The 17,396-nt window shown below is 52.0% G+C and overlaps 1 protein-coding gene across 2 annotated transcripts in view; it reads right to left on the bottom strand.

Annotated features, from left to right (window-relative positions):
• FLI1 (Fli-1 proto-oncogene, ETS transcription factor) overlaps positions 1-17,396 on the bottom strand; it is a 113,172-nt gene that overhangs the window by 32,589 nt on the left and 63,187 nt on the right. For both annotated transcript variants that reach the window (XM_027092874.1, XM_027092875.1), the window contains exons 3-4: positions 9,139-9,293; positions 4,801-5,004 (exon numbers count right to left, since the gene is read on the bottom strand). In XM_027092874.1, coding sequence (XP_026948675.1) covers positions 4,801-5,004; positions 9,139-9,293 — 359 coding nt within the window. The remainder of the gene's footprint in view (positions 1-4,800; positions 5,005-9,138; positions 9,294-17,396) is intronic.

Below are 17,396 nucleotides of genomic sequence, written 5' to 3' on the forward strand. Positions count from 1 at the left end.
ATTCCCACGAGCCGACCTGGCCTTCCTCTGGGGCACCTGCAGACGAGACAACGGCCGTCTGAGCGCCAAAGCCTTTGTCTCCCGCCTTGCAGACACCTTGCGTGCCCCACTGCCAGCCTTTGGAAACCGGGCTTCCTTTTTTCTGCACTGCCATCAATGGCTCTGGCTGGAGGGTGCAGGCGGGCAGGGAGGAGGAAGGAGGCTCTGTGTTCTTTCTTTTAAAATTTTTTAACATCTTTATTGGAGTATAATTGCTTTACAATGGCGTGTTAGTTTCTGCTTTATAACAAAGTGAATCCGTTATACATATACATATGTTCCCATATCTCCTCCCTCCTGAGGCTCTGTGTCCTGAACAACAGGCCTGGCTGACGACTGAGTCCCGGGAAATCTGGCCTTTTGTTCTCCTTCACCGGTCAGACCCGGCCTGGAAGGGATAATACTTCACTGGCTTAATTGCCCAGAGCCATCACCTTTGCCGGAACATCTGAGGCGGCCGGTGGGGACACCACAAAACGCAAAATGTGTTTTCCATTATGTTTAAATTAAAAATGGGAATCAAGATAGATACCTTTGCTGTGGTCTCCCTGTCACCCCATATATTTCATCTCTCTAGCGCTGCCACTATTTCCAAACGCATTTGCTTAGCATTTTTCATGGGTCAGACGCAGACAGACAGACGGAACACAACTTTCTGTAAAATGAACAAAGGCTCTTTCCTTCTGTCTCTGGCCGCCCCACCCAGGACCTTTTGGACTCCCAGAAACCCCAAACTCCCCCCAGCGGCCCTGGGTCTGAACTGCCGTTTGGGGACAGCTCCCACTTCCTTTGAGGTCCGTCCCAATCTTGCTTTGTGACACCCAATCTCATTTCCCGCAGCCCGAGACTGTAAATACGGCCTCTGCCTGCATGAGATACTGAAGGGGCTGCCCGTCAGGTCCAGAGTGTGGGGCGCCGCGCGGAAGAGAGACGGGCAGAGCTGGCGTGCAGATAGGTTTGGCTTAATCGGCCTCATTCCAGGAGGCCACAGGGAAGTTTTCGGAAAGCATTTATCTCTGGGTACAAAGGAAAACAGAAAATGCTGTGGGGAAAGCGGCCTGGCCCTCCACACAGGAGCCCCAGGGGCGTGAGGCTAATTCCACAGCAGGGGAGGGAAAGACCGGGTGGCCCAGGTGAGCGGGCGCTGTCTGTGCAGCCTGGCCTCTGCCCTCAGAGCGTGAGGCTGTGGGCATAGCTGCACCCCGGGCCTTAGGAGGCCTGGGTCTCGGACACCAGGCTGCTCTCCAGGGGCTGGGCACGTCTGAACCAATTTCCGAAGCACTCCAGGCCTCATTTGCTTTGACTTTAAAATGGGGATTTATAATTAGTTGTCCATGGTGTCCACAAGGGGGCACCCTGTCTGTCCCGTAAAGTGAGTGACACCTGGGCAGACGCAGCCTGAGCCCGGGTGTCCCCAGGAGACTCCGGAATGATCCCAAGAACTGTGGGCATCTCCCCAGACCCAGCCCCCACTGTCCTCCTCCCATTTCAAGTGCAGGTGACATTACAGAGGGATGTAAGGTACAGTCACTCCGTCTGGGCCAGCTGAAAAGCCAGGGTATGGAGAACAGGAACCTCCAGGCAGGCCAGGTAAATCCTAGCACGAGACAGGGGGGCTCAGGACACTGTTATTTCTTCTCCACCCTGGAAAATACATTTTCAATTTGAAGTTTGGTTTTTAAAATTTGAAAGTATAGCTCCTGTTCTGACAACCCGAATAAATACTCGAGCACCTTTGGTGAAAGTGTAAATTTGGTGTCAGAGCTTCTCAATCCTACCATGTCCTTTTTTCTACTAAAGTCCAGAAAGCTCGGACGCCTCTGGAGAGGCGCAGCTGCCCTGCAGTCTTCTGACCCGGGGCTAAGTTAGAAGGGCTCCAGTTCTCTTCTATCCACTCTCCTTAGCCCCACTGCACTTCCTCCCTCTGTGCTGAGGAGCTCAGCTCTTTTCCTTCCACCTCTTGCCAAAGTGGAACTGTTTGAACGCCACCCCCTCCTCCACGAAAGGACATATGACAATGCACGAGGCATTAGCACCCTTCTCCCAGCCTCAACTCAGCTGCCCCAACCTCTCCCCAGAGCCCTGGCCTCCCTGCCTCCACACAAAACATCCACTGCAAGTAAGTCTGGAAAAACAATACAGTGTTTGAAGCCAAGTCGGTGGGCCTTGCGGGGTTCCCAGCAGTCCTGAGAGCAGACAGCCACCATGCACGTGACCTCCTGCAGGCGTCTCAGTGGATCCCCCCACAACCAGGGGTCCCAGAGGCTGCAGCTGAAAGTGGACCCCAATTAACAAGAGGCATGAATCAAAAATTGTTTCCATGATAGCAGATCATTTTAAGTCTAGGTTCCTCAAAAGGCCTCTAGGGTAGTACAACACTATGCTGGGGCAAGTTTTTTTGAACCTTAATACAAGTATTTTAATTTTTGTTTTTGCAGGCAGACGTGGTTTTGCGTCGTTGCTCAGACCCCTTTATATTTTGCTGTTGCACTCAACTTTGTCTCATATATGTGCTTTGTTCATCTCCACTCAACTCTGGAAATTTGCTCCGCTAATAAGCTCCTTTCTGGAAACTTCATATTATTATTGCTTTGGGGGCATCTTCCTTAATGTCTACAAATACTCTTAGAAAGAACGAAGAGAAGAAACCCACCCTTTTTCATGTCCTGCTACAAATACCCAGAAACCCAACCCTCTGGCGTCCACTTCTTCCCAGCCTGCTTATTCCTTTGCTCTTTCTTATCTGTTCTCCTCCGATAGAAAGCCTCCTCAACAGTTACCCACGACCACCTTATGAAATTCCTTGGCCTTCTGAGCATAGGTTGGTCTTGCTTCAGGGTCTGTGGCTTGGGTTCTTCTGTGAGAGGAAGTCCCAGCGGGGACTTCAGTTGTTTATGGACCCGCCAGAAAGGGCCTGGAATCACACGGTCTGAATGGGCTCTCCCCACATCAGTCAGAACGTGCTTGAACATGCCCTCAACAAGGGCATCTGATAACTGGGCCCTTTAAGTGCTCCAAGCTCTCTGTCCACACTGCCGTCCATCTCTTCTCCCACAAAGTGATTCCCAGACCTCCAGCCGTATGACACCAGGAGGGGCAGAAAGGCAGAATCGGTCAGCGTTTTTGCTTTGCTGGTCTCTCCTTCTCATGCCCACCTTCTGTGTGCCCACTTCCACCTCCTGCCCTGCCCAGCTAGCATTACTGCAGGACTCTGTGCAAAGATCCTTTCTAAAAAAATTCTATAAACACTGAAAGAAATACAGATTGTTAGAAAATGCTCATTCTCCAAAGCTCAGAAAAACTGGGTGGAAAACTGCCCCCGTTTTTGAAATTGTCATTTCTTGGGCTGACCTCATGCTGCAGCAAGACTCAGACATGAGGTCATTCCTCTGGTGTTAACATACACGGCATCACCCACACAATCCCACTGCTTACCAGACGCCTCGGAGGGTGACTGGGGAGCCCAGAGGCACCAGTGGAAACTTCCGAAGGCATTTTCAAATTCTTTCATTTTTACACCCAGGGTGTGTTGCCCCTACCCCACAGAGTACACTGTTGCAGGAGATAGAAGATTACAGGAACGGTGAGCTGAAGACCCACTGGACAACGGAACACGGATGAAGAACTAACTAACCCAGAACCCAGGAGACCAGGGAAAGCGGCCCGTGGGCACTGTCCAAGGATCTCAGCGTTAAAGGAGCTTTAAAATCATCAACCTCATTCTTTCCGAAGCTGAACTCCTGCAAGCTTCCCAGCAGCCACGGACAGCAAACACTGCACCCTGAGGCTGCCAGTGGATCTTTGGGCAGGGCTGACTGTTAGAAAGCCCCCTTGTAGAATGAATCCACAACTGTTTTCCTGTAGCTTCCACTTCCCCATCTTAGGACCATCTTTTCTGGCCACAGAACAGTCCTTCGGTACTTGGGGTCACCGATATACCACCTGTATTTCTGGTGAAGAGTTCAGGCTGAGGGTATTAGCACGTTTATCAAAATTCTGTTCTGATGTGTATGTTTCATATCAGATGAAATTCACATCAAATTGATGGGACTTGGCAATAGAGAAGCCTCATATCGGATAAATCCTTTGAACAACCGCGCACTTTCTTTCATCAACTCTCCCTTTCCAAAGCTCTTTGCCTTCTGACTCTGCCAGGAGAAAGCTTCCAACAGATCCTAACCCCGCTGTAGCATCTGCTACACTTCCTGTTTAGTTGGGAAGGGTGTGTAGGTAACAGCGGGTAAAGGTGGGTTAGGGGGTGCCAGAGTGACCCCAAGAATAAGAGGAACTTAACGTGTAAATATTCCAAAACGTAAATCTAGAGTTTACTGTAGGAACTTTAAATCATCGCTCCAGACAGTACCAGCCAGGGTGTCCATCTATTTATAGTTTGGGGCAAAGTAGTTTCTGGAAAGTTGTTCTCATGGGAAGAGTGTGACTCGCCTCTGGCAGACCCCACGGGGCTGCAGCTCCCTACTTTTTCTCCATTCCTCGTTTTCCTTCCCTTGTCATGGCAGGACTGGGTCAGTCCCCTCGCAGGGTCTCTGGGAGCCAGTGCGACCTTGGCAACTTGACACCCAGATGGGCTGCTCCTATAGCAACCGCCCAGCATAAACCGACAGCCCGGGACCCTATCTCCTTTCCCTGGGCTGGCTCCGTGGGAACCAGTCTTCATCCTGAGCGGCTGGGCGGAATTCTCTTCCAGCCCTGGGGGCTTGGGCTGCAGCCTCTGGGGTGTAAGGGAAAGGACCGGGTACTTACTTTCCCTGAGGTAGCTGAGGTGTGACAATAGCACTTCCGTGTTGTAGAGGGAGGTGGCTCGGAGGAAATCCTCCTTGTTCAGTTTACACAGTTCCTTGCCGTCCATGTTCTGGAAGAAAGATGTGTCGATCTCCATCAAGCCGTACTCCTTTATCGCCCACTCCAGCCACTGCCTCACGTGCTCCTGCGTCCACAGCGTGGGGTCTGCAGGGGAGATGGGCTGTTAGCAAGGCTGCAGGACGCAGGGTTCCACCCCTTCTCTGTCTCTGCCTCTCTCCTCTGTCTTTTCCTCTCTCCCTCTCTCCCCATCTCCAACTCTCTCCCCTCCCTTCCTCTTCCCCTCCCTTCCCCCTCCTCAATCCCCCCTCCCCCCAGTGAGAAAGTGGTTCCCTCCCAGATGGTCCTCCCAGAATGCCCATCCGGCCCCGTCACATCTGGCGCTGCCTGAACCACTTAGCGCTCTGGAAAGGTTCTTAGACGCCTCACTACGCATCTGGACAGGACATTCTCTTTAAAGCCTTTGGAGGGCAACCGAAACCTCTGCCTGAGAAATGGTGGCATCAAAATGAAAACAAGCACAGTTTCCAACACCCAGGGCCACCATCTGTATCTTAAGAACATCAGTGATTTCACGGAAGAACAGTGATCTCTCCGATGGCTGCAGAAAAGAAGATGTACGTGGACACTTGGACCACAATTCCATGTGTGCAGTTGGAAAACCCAGTGGTGTTAGCCTTAATAACTTAACCCCAATCTGGGTTTTCTCCCTTTGGAGACAGCTGTGTTGAAATTTCTTTAAAATCATCCTGACAAAGTTTTTAGGATATTTAAATCCCCAAAGATGGGAAATGGGGAATTCCCTGGTGGTCCAGTGGTTAAGAGTCCGCCTTCCAATGCAGGGGTCACGGGTTCGATCCCTGGTCTTGGAACTAAGATCCCACATGCTGCGGGGCAACGAAGCCCTCGTGCAGCAATGAAGACCCAGCGCAGCAAAAAAAAAAAAAAAAAGATGCGAAATGGTGTTGGAGGGAGAAAACACGTTAGCTCTCAAGTGAACATACATAATGTAAGGACTGAGGTTGTTAAGGTCTCCACTTGGGACCCTCAGACTCCTCCCCAGCCAGGTGTGTGTATATGGGGAGCATGCGTACTTTGAGTGCTGGTGATGAGTTCTCGCAGGTTCCACGCTAGGCAGAGCCCTTATATCTTATCATGTATCACCACGTCTTTCCTTGGCCCCCAATTATTAGAGAGTCCAATATGCAGTTAAATATGCTTATCACAGAAGAAAGCTACATGGGTCTTGCGCTCATGGAAGATGATCCACACAAAACGCTAGGGCAGGAAAGCACGGAATTAAGCAGCAGATTTTTCTTGTGGCAGTTCGAGAACTCGTGGCAGAAGGGGTCACTGTGGGTTTGGAATCATGGAAGGCTTCCTGGAGGAGGGGAGATTTGAGGGTGCCCAACTTCTACTGGGCCTGTTTTATTGGACTGCTCATTGGGTAGGAATATCTGTGCTACCTCTCAACCACCTCACCTCTCATTCTAAGGGTCTGTGAAGGCTCTTGGCAAAAATGGGAGCAGGTCTGAATGATTAGGAGGGGTTGTGGGGAAAGAAACAAGGTTTATGCCAACCACCCAGAGCCCGGTAACTCATAACACTCCAGATTCTGAACACCTCCTAGGTGCCCGCTGCTCCACGTGTGCCATTTTTCACTCATCGAGAAAAGCCTGCAAGGTGGCTTTTCTCTTCGTTTTGCAGTTGGGAAGTGGCGTCTTGAAGGCTTAAGTCCCCAGCTCAACCTTCAGTCCCAGTCTGAGCTGGAATTCCAGTCAAAATCCTCCCAGGACTGCACTTAGTTGAGGGTCCCCCACCCCAAGCCTCCTCTCCTCTCCCCTCTCACCATCCTGCCTTAGCTCCCCCGGGAGGTGCTCTGCCATCACCCCAAAAAGCGGAGCTACTCGGGGCTTCATTGTACAAGTCTGTATCTCTCTCTCTCTCTGTCTCTCAGATAAATTTCTTGCTCTGTCTTACTCTTTTGCTCTCCAGGAACAATCAGGCACAGACCATTGGTAAATGGAAATAATTTTGCACCATTTCAGAATTCTAAAGAGAAGTGTCCTGGGGGAACTTGGATTACGTAGCATATTAATTTTTTTTCATCAGCTTTGCCTCTGCCTCTCCTAATTCCTCACTTTGAGTATCCAAGGCCTCCAATACAATTTTACCCTGTAGATTTTATTTATTTTCTTATTTCCTCCCTTGTTTTGGGCTCCGTCACAATATTCTTTCTCTTCCTTTTACAGCACACTGAATTATAAATTTTCCACTGTGGAGCATGCTAAACTCTTCCAAATATATTTCCTGGATGATTGAGTCCTAGTTTCTTCCCATCGGAACTTGGAACTGGTGGTGAACTAGGGACCTCGTTTATACTCATCTTAAAATCCCACCATAAATTCGGTTGGTTGTTCCACTGATGCTTTACTGCCTTGATGTGTGGACTTGCCCAAATGAGACTTTCTGTTATGTCCAGGAGGCTGACCAACATGTGTGAGGAAAATGCTTCACCTCTGGACCCAGCCAGAGGTGAAACAATGAAGTGAATCCCTAGGTAGGGAATTCATGACACCAAGTGCTTTGGAAACCCTTTGATAGGAATTTATGCTATTTTCATTATTACTGCTGGGGTTACTCTCGCCCCCTAAGACTGCCATCCTGATACTCCTCTTGAAAGTATTTCAACACCACTTCAGAGTTGAAGGGTCAACCAAACAGTCTGGTCATTCCCCCCCCCACCCCTTCCCTACCCCCGCCCAAAAGTGACTATGGAAATGAAATGGTGTCAACATTTGGTTCAGAGACAACCTCTGGCCTCTTAACTCTTCTGTCCTCAAGATTTCCTCCCCATGCTGGCCGCTGTTTAGAGGAGCAGTGTGCAGGTGGGAGGGTGGGGTTTGATTCCAAGTCAGCAAAGGCCTGGAGAGGTTCGGCTCCGATGGGGGGAGTCCAGAAGTTTCCCTCCAGGCCAGCTTTAGCTCAGCGTCATTTCTGCCTTCTTTCTATAATAAAGGAGAGGGCACCGTTTTCTCGCCTCTCACAAATGCACCCGAGCTACACACGCCTAGCTGGTGTTCCCGGGGAGGGGAGATCGGACATTACAAGATAGAAGTAGGGATGAGGCCATCTGCACAGCGCCTGGCACCGAGAGGCACTCAGTATACGGAGCTATTCTTCCCCTTCCTCTGTGAGGTCACGCGCTTGTGGAGAAAGGAAATAAACATGCTCTCTGAGCAGTTTGCAAGTCCTGCCGGGCACAGAAAAGTTCCCGCTGGTCCACCCCTCTCCTGCCTCACCTGTTCCCACACCTCCCGCGCCTGCCACCTTGAGTCTAGCCCAGAATACAAGCATGTGGCTGTGTTCCTAGGAGACGGTGACACACGGCTTCCCATGGAAGGGAAACATACAAAGAGCCTAGGACGGAGCGGCCCGTTACAAAACCACACCTTCTGGACCGAGCCGCGGATTCCTTTGGATTTATCTCAAAGAGACACCTAACCCTTGGCGCTCAGACACAACTGCATTTACACTTTTCCAAATGGAAGGGGTTGGCCTCCTTGATAAACTGATTCTGGTAAGTCATTCACTTTGCTTCAGACTTGGACACCCTGGCTCCTTCTACCTGGCATGGACTCTACACATGGTAGTTTTTCCTCCCTTTTCAACAAGGCAGCTGAGTTCACCAGCCGAGGCGGAGGGTCCAGCCAATGCACGGAAGGCTTGAACAATGATTTTATCTTCTGTAACCAAAAGCACCAATACCTAGGAAAAATCGCCTCTTTTCACCTCATGACGTACCTCGCCGCACACATGCTCAGCCTCTCCTTCTGTTAAATACAGTTACTTCTGTTTTGAATCTGGAAGAGCTGCCTGCAGTTTTGGAGAGGTGAGACCCTGCAGCTGCCCGGAAGCGCCTGCCTGATGGACGGGACAGACCTCTGTAGCCACTCTTCTCCTTAAAGGCAAGGGTGGGCACATCTGGGTGTCCCCGGGATTCCTTTTGGCCTCGTCCTGTGGAACCAGGCACCAAGGCTAGACTCTGTGATGTGACCTGTTAGAGGGCAGGGCTTCCAGAATCTGCGCTTCGGGGCTCTGGTGACATTTGCGAAACTGTCTTGGAGGGCAGCCAGGGAAGAAAGTGGGAAGTGCAGCTTCCCCAAGGAAGCATGTCCATAGAGAACAGGGTACCAGGTGAAGGTGTAGGTGCCCACTGGGACGACTAGCCCAGAAGACTGAGGACGCGGGTGGCAGCCAGCGAACTGGGTCCCAAAGTACCTGCGGGGACGATGACCCTCCTCTCGTTGGTGGTCATGTTGGGGGGAGGGGGGCCGTTCTTCTCGTCCATGTAGCTGTTGTAGCTCATGGCGTTGGACTCGCCTCCGCCCACTAGCTTGCCGCACTTGCTAACACTGCAGTCCACCGGAGACTCCCTGGAGTAAGAAAAGACAAAGCCCAGAGGAAGTGATCAGCGTCACTGCCACCGCTGCCACCGGCACATCCGTGGAGCCGCTGCCCAGCCCCATTTGGTGGAATGACGAGGACGAGGACGCTGCTGACGCTGCTTTATTTCTATCCACGCGGCCACCAGAGTTTTCTCCAAATCCCAGCCCAGTCCTATAATTACGGTACTTAAACACTTTCTGGCAGCCCCTCGCTGCCCTCAGACTGGAGTCTGGGCCTCTGAGCTCGGCGCTGCTGCCCTCCCGCTCTGCCTGCAGCTGACACTTTTAGCCTTGTGGCCAGGCGACCTACGGTCCCGAGGCGCGTGCACTCGACCTCGCTCCCAGACAGGCCTTTCCCCGCTCCCCGAGCACCCTGTTTCTGCCATGGCTCTAGGACTTGTCACATGATGTGATGGTTAGCCTGGCAGGTGCCCTTCCCCTGGCTGGATTGGGAAGTTCCTGATGGTGCCATGACTTTTTTTTTTTTTAAGTTTTTTTAAATTATGGTAAAAGTCTCATAAAACATACTATTTTACCCATATTCAACTGGACAGTTCAGTGGCACTTAAGTACATTCACGTGGCTGTGCGACTCTCACCGTCATCCATCTCCAGAACGTTTTACCTTCCCAAACTGAAAGCCTGTCCCCAGCAAACACTGCCTCCCCGTTCCCCTTCCCCGCCCCCATCCCCTGGCCCCTGGCAGCCACCAGTGTACTTTCTGACTTTATGAATTTGACTATTCTAGGCACCCCGTATAAGTGGGGTTTAGACAAATACACCTTTTTAAACCCTCTCTATAGTGCCTTACAGAGGGGGTGAGCCATCACTGTTTTTGGAGTGAATTATTTCTGTTGCATGCATATCATTTTAAAGTGTTTCTCATACAATGTTCTATTTGAACTTCCCAATCACCCGCCAGGATAGGCATGGCAAGGGTTAATATCTCCTTTCTATGGTTAAGGAAACCAGAGAAGTACACGGCCAGGTTAGCCCCTGATACTTCGCAGTGTGGGAGCAGAGGGCTTCAGCTCAGCGACGAGCATCTGTCCAGTGACTGAGCTGACATCTCAGTTGTGGCCACCTGGTGCCCACAGCAGCCTGGCAGAACACTCTGCCTACCCCGAGCCCAGGGCCATGGAACTGCCCCCATCAGGCACGCCCAGGCAGTGCCATCCTACCCTGCCCTCGCTTCCCCTCAGCCCCTCCAGCAGCAGCAGGACTGAGGGAGGTGACTAGAGGCCAAGGAAAGGCTGCGGCCCTGTCTGGAGCAGCGAGCATCAGCTCTGGCAACCTGGGAGACAGCCAGTCCTTGCAAGAGCTCCAAGCCAGGCTTTCAGACCCCGGAGTTCAGATAAGGTTCAGATTACCTCCGGCCAACTCCGGGCCGCAGAACCTCACAGGGCTTTCCAGAGGCCTGGCCGTTGCCCTCCCTCACTCTGCTGTGGGCAGGAACAGACCATCCCGAGGCCTTAAGGACCAGGGTTGTGCCAGATCGACCCGCCCGTCCTGCAAAGGCCGAAGCCCCGCGGGCAGGAGAGCAGTCGCTGAGCCAGGAGAAGGGAGTAACAGCTTGGGAGGGCGGGGACTCGGCAGGGTGGGGGAGGCCAGAGCACATTCAATAAAGAAAATTAAATGAATTTGTTTCTTAATCTGAAAGGAAAAAAATATTGAAGATCACTTATCATAGCTGGGAGATAAATGCCCCACTGAGATATTAGAAGTCAGACGGTAATTTTTTCCTGATGTCTTACAGAGGGGAACATGGGCTGAAAATGAAAATAAGATGTATAACTTACACATGTTAGAATTTAAGGTTTTACTATTCGCCTACTGTTTTTCCAGGCAGAGAACCAAGAACCAGCCGTCAGAGCCCCAGATTGTTAAAGGTTTAATGTCCCCATAGCAGTCTGAGAGGAGGCAGTAGCACATCGGGGCTTTGCACCAGAGTTTGGCCCTTTGGCTTCTGCTGGAGAAAGACTTGGCCTGAGATGAAGCAGTCCAAGAAAGACCCTGGTGCTGCGTCTGAGCGCAGCACTTGCGGAGCTGGCAGGGTCTCCTTCACCCTCCTCAAGGCTAACCGCAAGTGGGCGCATGCGCACACAGGCGCATAGGCCACCCATGCAGGCCCACGCACACATGCACGCATGCACGCACATGCATGCATGCACGCACACGTACACACACCACCACGGCCTGGCAGCCTTTCCCAGCATACTTGTCCATGGTGAAACAACCCGAGTGCAGCAGAAGTTTGGAGGATTAAGTTGGCCTTTAACCAAGAGAGCAACGTTTTCATTGGCTGGGAACGCAGTGCAGAGGGTGAGGTTGCCAGAGCACACACTTCCCCTGGCGGGGGCCAGAGAACTTTCTGAGAGGGGGCGGGGCCAGAGAACTTTCTGCAGGGGGCGGTGTCGGGTGGGGGCGGGCGTGGCGGAAGGGGACTTGCCCTCCGTGGGCTGCGCCCCACTTTGGGAACATCGGGGAGACAAGTTGTGAAAATTCTTTTCCACGTCAGCTGGGCCTCTGGGGATTTCTGTGCCCAAAACGGACCCCTTGCCATGCAGTGGTGAAAAGTCAGACCTCAGAAAGCATCGCAGTGAAATGACCCCTTATGCCATAGGTGCCTGGGGCAGGGCCAGTCCCTGGGGCCAGGAGGAGAGAAAAATAAATTTGGAAAGAGGAATTGTTTGGTAAAAACTGCCTGGTATGTCACCTGGTAAGGAGTCTGAGCACTGCGGTGAGAGAGGCACCTGCTTGTGGGGGGGGGGGGTTTGGCCAGGCCAGATCCCCGGGGAAGAAATCTGAACAGGGTCAGGCCCCGGGTTCTCCTGCTAGGGTGACCACGGGGACCGGCCAGTAATGGGAACCTTCTCGTTTCCTATCGCAAAGAAGCGGCCATATTTCAGGGTCCAACCCCTCCCCCGCCCCGTGTTCGCACCTGCTCCCCAGCGGGGCAAGGTGATCTGCTTGCCCTCTCGCCCGCCTGGCTGCTTCTCCTCCGGGAACAAGGCCCTGTCCTTGGTCCCAGACCCTAAGATCCGCAAAGGGGCGCCCTAAGGGAGAAGCCCTGGCCACCACCCTGGACTCCGCCCTTGGGCAAGCTGGCCCTCCTCCGACCTCTGGGAGAGAAGGAGGGAAAGCCATGCCCTCGCCACCCACCTGCCGCGCTCCCCTCCACGCTGGGGCTCTCGGCTCTGTGACTCTGCAGGCAGCACAGGCCTCTCTCGAGGCCTCCCCAGCTACTGCGAGGAGGGGGTGGGGGGGTTAGTGGGGTACAGTTGAAGCAAGCATAAAGGCTGCTCTTTAATGAGGCAGCTGGTGCCCGTGAAGAGGCCCGATGACAACAACGGGGGGCACGCACGGAGGGAGAGAGGTTTTTGCCATTCAGCTTGCCCATAATGTTGCTGATTTGTATTGAGACCTGTACTTACAGCTAGCATGGGGTCAGGGCCCACAGGCAGCTGATAGCACTGGGACAGGTGACAGGAGGGCCTGGGGCTGCCACAATAGAGCGGGGAGGAGGTGGTGGCTCTGAGAGTGTAACTCAGAGCATCTCCCGTTCAGCCGTGGCTCAGAAAGCCACGCAGCGGAGGCCACAGCAAAGGAGTCGTGACCCTGCAATCTTGTCCTTTCTTTTCACCGCTGGACATACCCTCTTTACTCCTCTGGTTTTACTTGCGTGTGTTCAGGGAACATTGCTTTAAAAAGGCTACTGCTGGTTTCCAGAAGTGCCTTGCAAACGGTCAAGTGATTTAAAACAAGATGAGAAGTCTTGAATATTTGGATAAAAGGAGATTTCAAAGACTTTGCCCAAAGATAACCCCTTCAGACTATGCAAACATCTTCTCTACCTTCCCTTTCAACTCAGAGCAACTTAACTCAGGGTATGTCACCCAGACCCACAGATCTGCAGCCCAGGCTTACTGTCAATGGATACGCGATATCCACACAGCTAACATGAGGTCCCAAGGGCTACTGGAGCCCTGTGGTTGCACGAGGACTATCAGGTGTGTCTTCCACATCATGTGTGTCTTCCACAACACGTGTACACTGTACGGAAATTAAGCAAATCTGTGCTGTCTTTAGGATTTCCGTAGGAGCCATGCAGAGATGTGTGCATATGTCTTTTTTGTTTTTGAAAAGGAGATGCAATATGTTAAAAGCAAATATCAAGACAAGAAATCACCTGTAGTGAAGCCATCACCCTAACTCGTACGTAGCAGATGCTCACAGCTTCTCCAGAACCCTGAGTGCGCCTCCCACCAGCTTATGTGTGACATGCTTCGTATTGTGAGGTTCAGAACTTTAGGAAGCACCTTAGGAAGGGACTCTGCATCTGGAGGCAGAAGTGACAGGATGTGTGAGGCTCATCTTCCTGTATGTAGAACTGAAGTCTGTAGGTGTTGAATAAGGGCATCTGGATCCTGCTGGCCAGTCTAGGGAGCGTCGGGGCAGACTAATGCTAAACTCTGGTCCAGCAGGTCAGGCAAGCGGGTCTTTGCGTTTCCCCTCTATAAGTTGATATATATTTTCTTCCTTCATGGGATGTTATCCCCAAAACCCGTGGTTGGGACAGGATGAAGCTGAGAGTTAATTGCAGACCACAGCTTGGATCGAGATGTTGAAGTCTACATCCAGCACAGAGCCTGTGTGCCACACAGTTTGAAGAGCAACTCATGCTAACAGATTCAACACGGGGAAGGTACAGAGAAAGAGAGCGAACCTTCCTCAACGCGGGCAAGCTCGAATTTCGATGAGCTCCTCAGACCTCCGTCTCTCCACCAGGCCCTGTGACTTGCCAGCGGCATAGGAAGCAAGAAGGGTCTTGTAGCTTTAGGTGCACAGGATACCTCCTCCAGTGACACATGTATCTGTGGGGTCTCTGATAAGCATCAACTAACTCAGAATCCCAAGTTAACAAAGAACATGGAGAGAATTCACAGTGAATCACGGGACGGTCCAAAACATTCTAGCCCAGCACTGTCCAATGGAAGGGGCCACATATATAACTTAAAATTTTCTAGTAGCCACATTTTAAAAATAAAAGAACAAGGTAATATGGATTTTAATAATATATTAAAATGTATTCATATATTAATTCAGTACCACCCAAAGATGATCATTTCAATAAAAACAATATAAAAAATTAATGAGATATTTCACTTTCTTTCTACACGAAGTCTTCTAAAGCCAGTATGTTAAAATATATTTCAAGCACACGTCCATTTTGCATAAGCTGTAGTTCAGGTGCTCCAAAGCAACATGTGACCAGTGGCTACTGCCTCGAAAAGCGCAGATTCAGTCTGTTAGCCAAGAGATCCCAAATTTTACACTCTGGTTTTTGCATCTGAAGTTAGGAATTATCTTTTGCATTAAAAGTACCATCATCAGTGTTACTTGGAGGACAGAAGCACAGAGTGGCAGGTGAGAGATATGAATAGGCCGGCATCTGTTTCAATACACTGTTTCTTTTTGAGTTTTCAAATATGGGATCTGACGTGGTTCCATCTTAAGAAAAGACATCTTTTCTGAAAATCCTTGCTCCCTGCTGCCCACCCGTCCAGTTTCCATGTGAGCACTTAGAGGATATTTATGAGGTGCCAGTGACGGCTGCGCCTCGCCTGCCTGGCTCTGAGAGTCCACTGGATCTTCTTTGTTTCCCAGGAGGGCTGAGACTATATCAGTCTCAACCTACTCTGGTCAAGACGGGCAGATCAAAAGCAGGGGCTGCTCTGTGTAACCAGGGCCAGGTAGATATCACGTCTGGTCCCTGGGGTCTTCACACAACTCGTCTCCAGCTGGCTTCTGGTGTGACCGGAGCCAGGGACGAGCTGGCAAGGGGGTTCTGAAAACTGATTTCCTTGGGGAACCCTCTTTGCCCAGGATTAGTATCTTGCAGTGCTTGAGGCTTCCCTGGCAGTAGGGGAGGGAGCAGTCAGCTCACGAATGCAGGCTCACCTGAGCACAGACACAGGCTGGTCTGAGGCGCTGCCAGCTCACTTGGGGCTCTGTCCCGGCTCGTACACGGATGACCTACATGACTGTAGAGGAACATCTTCACCTTTGATTCGCGTTAGTCACGCGTTCATTCACATATTTACCAACCGTGTGTTGAACAGCCAGCGATCACGTGCCAGGTGCTGCCCAGTAGACCATCGAGGCCCTGCCCACGCTTTAGTGAGGGGCGTGCCGAGAGCCGGGAAGGACCCAAGCAGGGTGAATACTGGCGGGGGCTGTTTTAGATCTGGTGGTCAGAGAAGGCCTCTGAGAACGGGACATTCTGGCAGAGACGTAAAACAAGTGAAGCAGAGAGTCAGAAGACCAGATGGAGCAGGAATGTTCCAGAAGGAAGGAACACACGTGCTTGGCATGCAGAAGCAGCTAGAGCCTTGTGTGGCCGGTGTGGACGGAAGGAGAGAGACGGGGGTGGAGGGTGAAGAGGGTGTCAGAGGGATGCTGAAGGACTTTGGATTTTTGTCATAAGCCGTTAAAGGATTTTGAGCAAGAAAGTTAAGTATTTTGAAAGGAGGACTCTGGCTGCTGTCTGATGACGAGATTTCAGGAAGGCAAGAGGAAGTGGGAGGAAGAAGGGTGCTCCCAGGTGGCTTAGAAGGATAGGTGCTTGGGTGGGGCAAGGGCAGTGGAGGGGAGCGGGGGTTGGATTCAGGCTACAACAGACCAAAGCCTGTCCAAGGGTGGATCTGGATTGCCGGCAAGCATCGGGAGTGCCTGTGTTCAGGCCGGTTTGGGAGGCCTTGCTGAACGGCCCTCCATGCTGCGGGGTGGGTGTCGGCAGACGTGAGACGGTGGCAAAGGCACAACACGCAGGCAGAGGGGGCGGAAAGGTGGGCCGCGGGGGGCCGGGATCCAAGAGCCTGGGCTCCGGGGCCAGCACCGCCTCCTCTGAATCCTCAGGCAAGTCATTTACCACCGTAAAGCCCACTTTGCCTCTGTATGTCAAGATGCAATTACAATATGGACCTCACGGGAGAGCGGTGGGAGCAAATGGTAACGTGGAAAGATGTTTGACAAACTCCGTCCTCCCTGCGCTGGGGGCAGGTCGTTACCCTCATTCTCACTCACCGGAGGGGTTCCTGGCTCGGACCCCCTGAGCCTCCCTGAAATCCTAGAGGCTGGGGAGCTGGCTGGGGTCCCAGTGGCTGGTTTGGGTCAGTGGGGTTGGAGTGTGTTGGGGCATTTCCACAGGCAGGTCCGAGACCAGGGCCATCGGGGGGGGGCCTCCCCACCACCCGTGCACCCCTCCTGCTCTCTCTAGACTTGTTTCCTCCGTGACCTCATCCACCAGCACAGTTAGAACTCTTCCATGATGATGCCCAAGCCTAACTTCCAGACCCCAGTAGTATCTGAGCTTCGGTTTCCAGGGCCTCGTAGATGTTTTTATCTGGATGTCCTACTGATTGCTCCCGACGTATCTGATGGGCAACGTTGACATCCCTACTCAAAGCATGGCCTCCTCCTACCCCCGTGACTGCTGCTGGCACTGTCCTTCTTGGAAACATCCAAGCTTTGCCAATCTTCGATTCTTTCCTCTCACAAACCCCTCCCCCCAGTGCAATATTTATCCACCTAAGCCCCGTGAATTGTCCCCCGGATATGTCCCTCACGTGTCTTTCTGCTTTTATTTCCACAATCAGTGCCATCACTCTAGTTCAGAACCATCTAATTTCCTACCTGGGATATTTCACTAACTTCTTTACTTATCTTTCCGACTCTCCCCTCCCCACTCTCTGTGTACAATGATCCTTAGCTTTCAAGTCACAGATCTGATGATGTTCAGATGTCACGTCTATGTTTCAAGTGGGAGTTTGCATGTGGAATACATTCCCTATTTTTTTTTTTTTTTTTTTTTGCGGTACGCGGGCCTCTCACTGTTGTGGTCTCTCCCGTTGCGGAGCACAGGCTCTGGACGCGCAGGCTCAGCGGCCATGGCTCACGGGCCCAGCCGCTCCGCGGCATGTGGGATCCTCCCAGACCGGGGCCGAACCCACGTCCCCTGCATCGGCAGGCAGACTCTCAACCACTGTGCCACCAGGGAAGCCCCAGGGCTCTCTCTTAATTTCCTTTTTTA

This window comes from Aethalodelphis obliquidens, unplaced genomic scaffold, assembly GCF_003676395.1.
Source record: "Aethalodelphis obliquidens isolate GAN/ISIS:26980383/991018 unplaced genomic scaffold, ASM367639v1 scaffold82, whole genome shotgun sequence".
Lineage (NCBI taxonomy): Eukaryota > Metazoa > Chordata > Mammalia > Artiodactyla > Delphinidae > Aethalodelphis > Aethalodelphis obliquidens.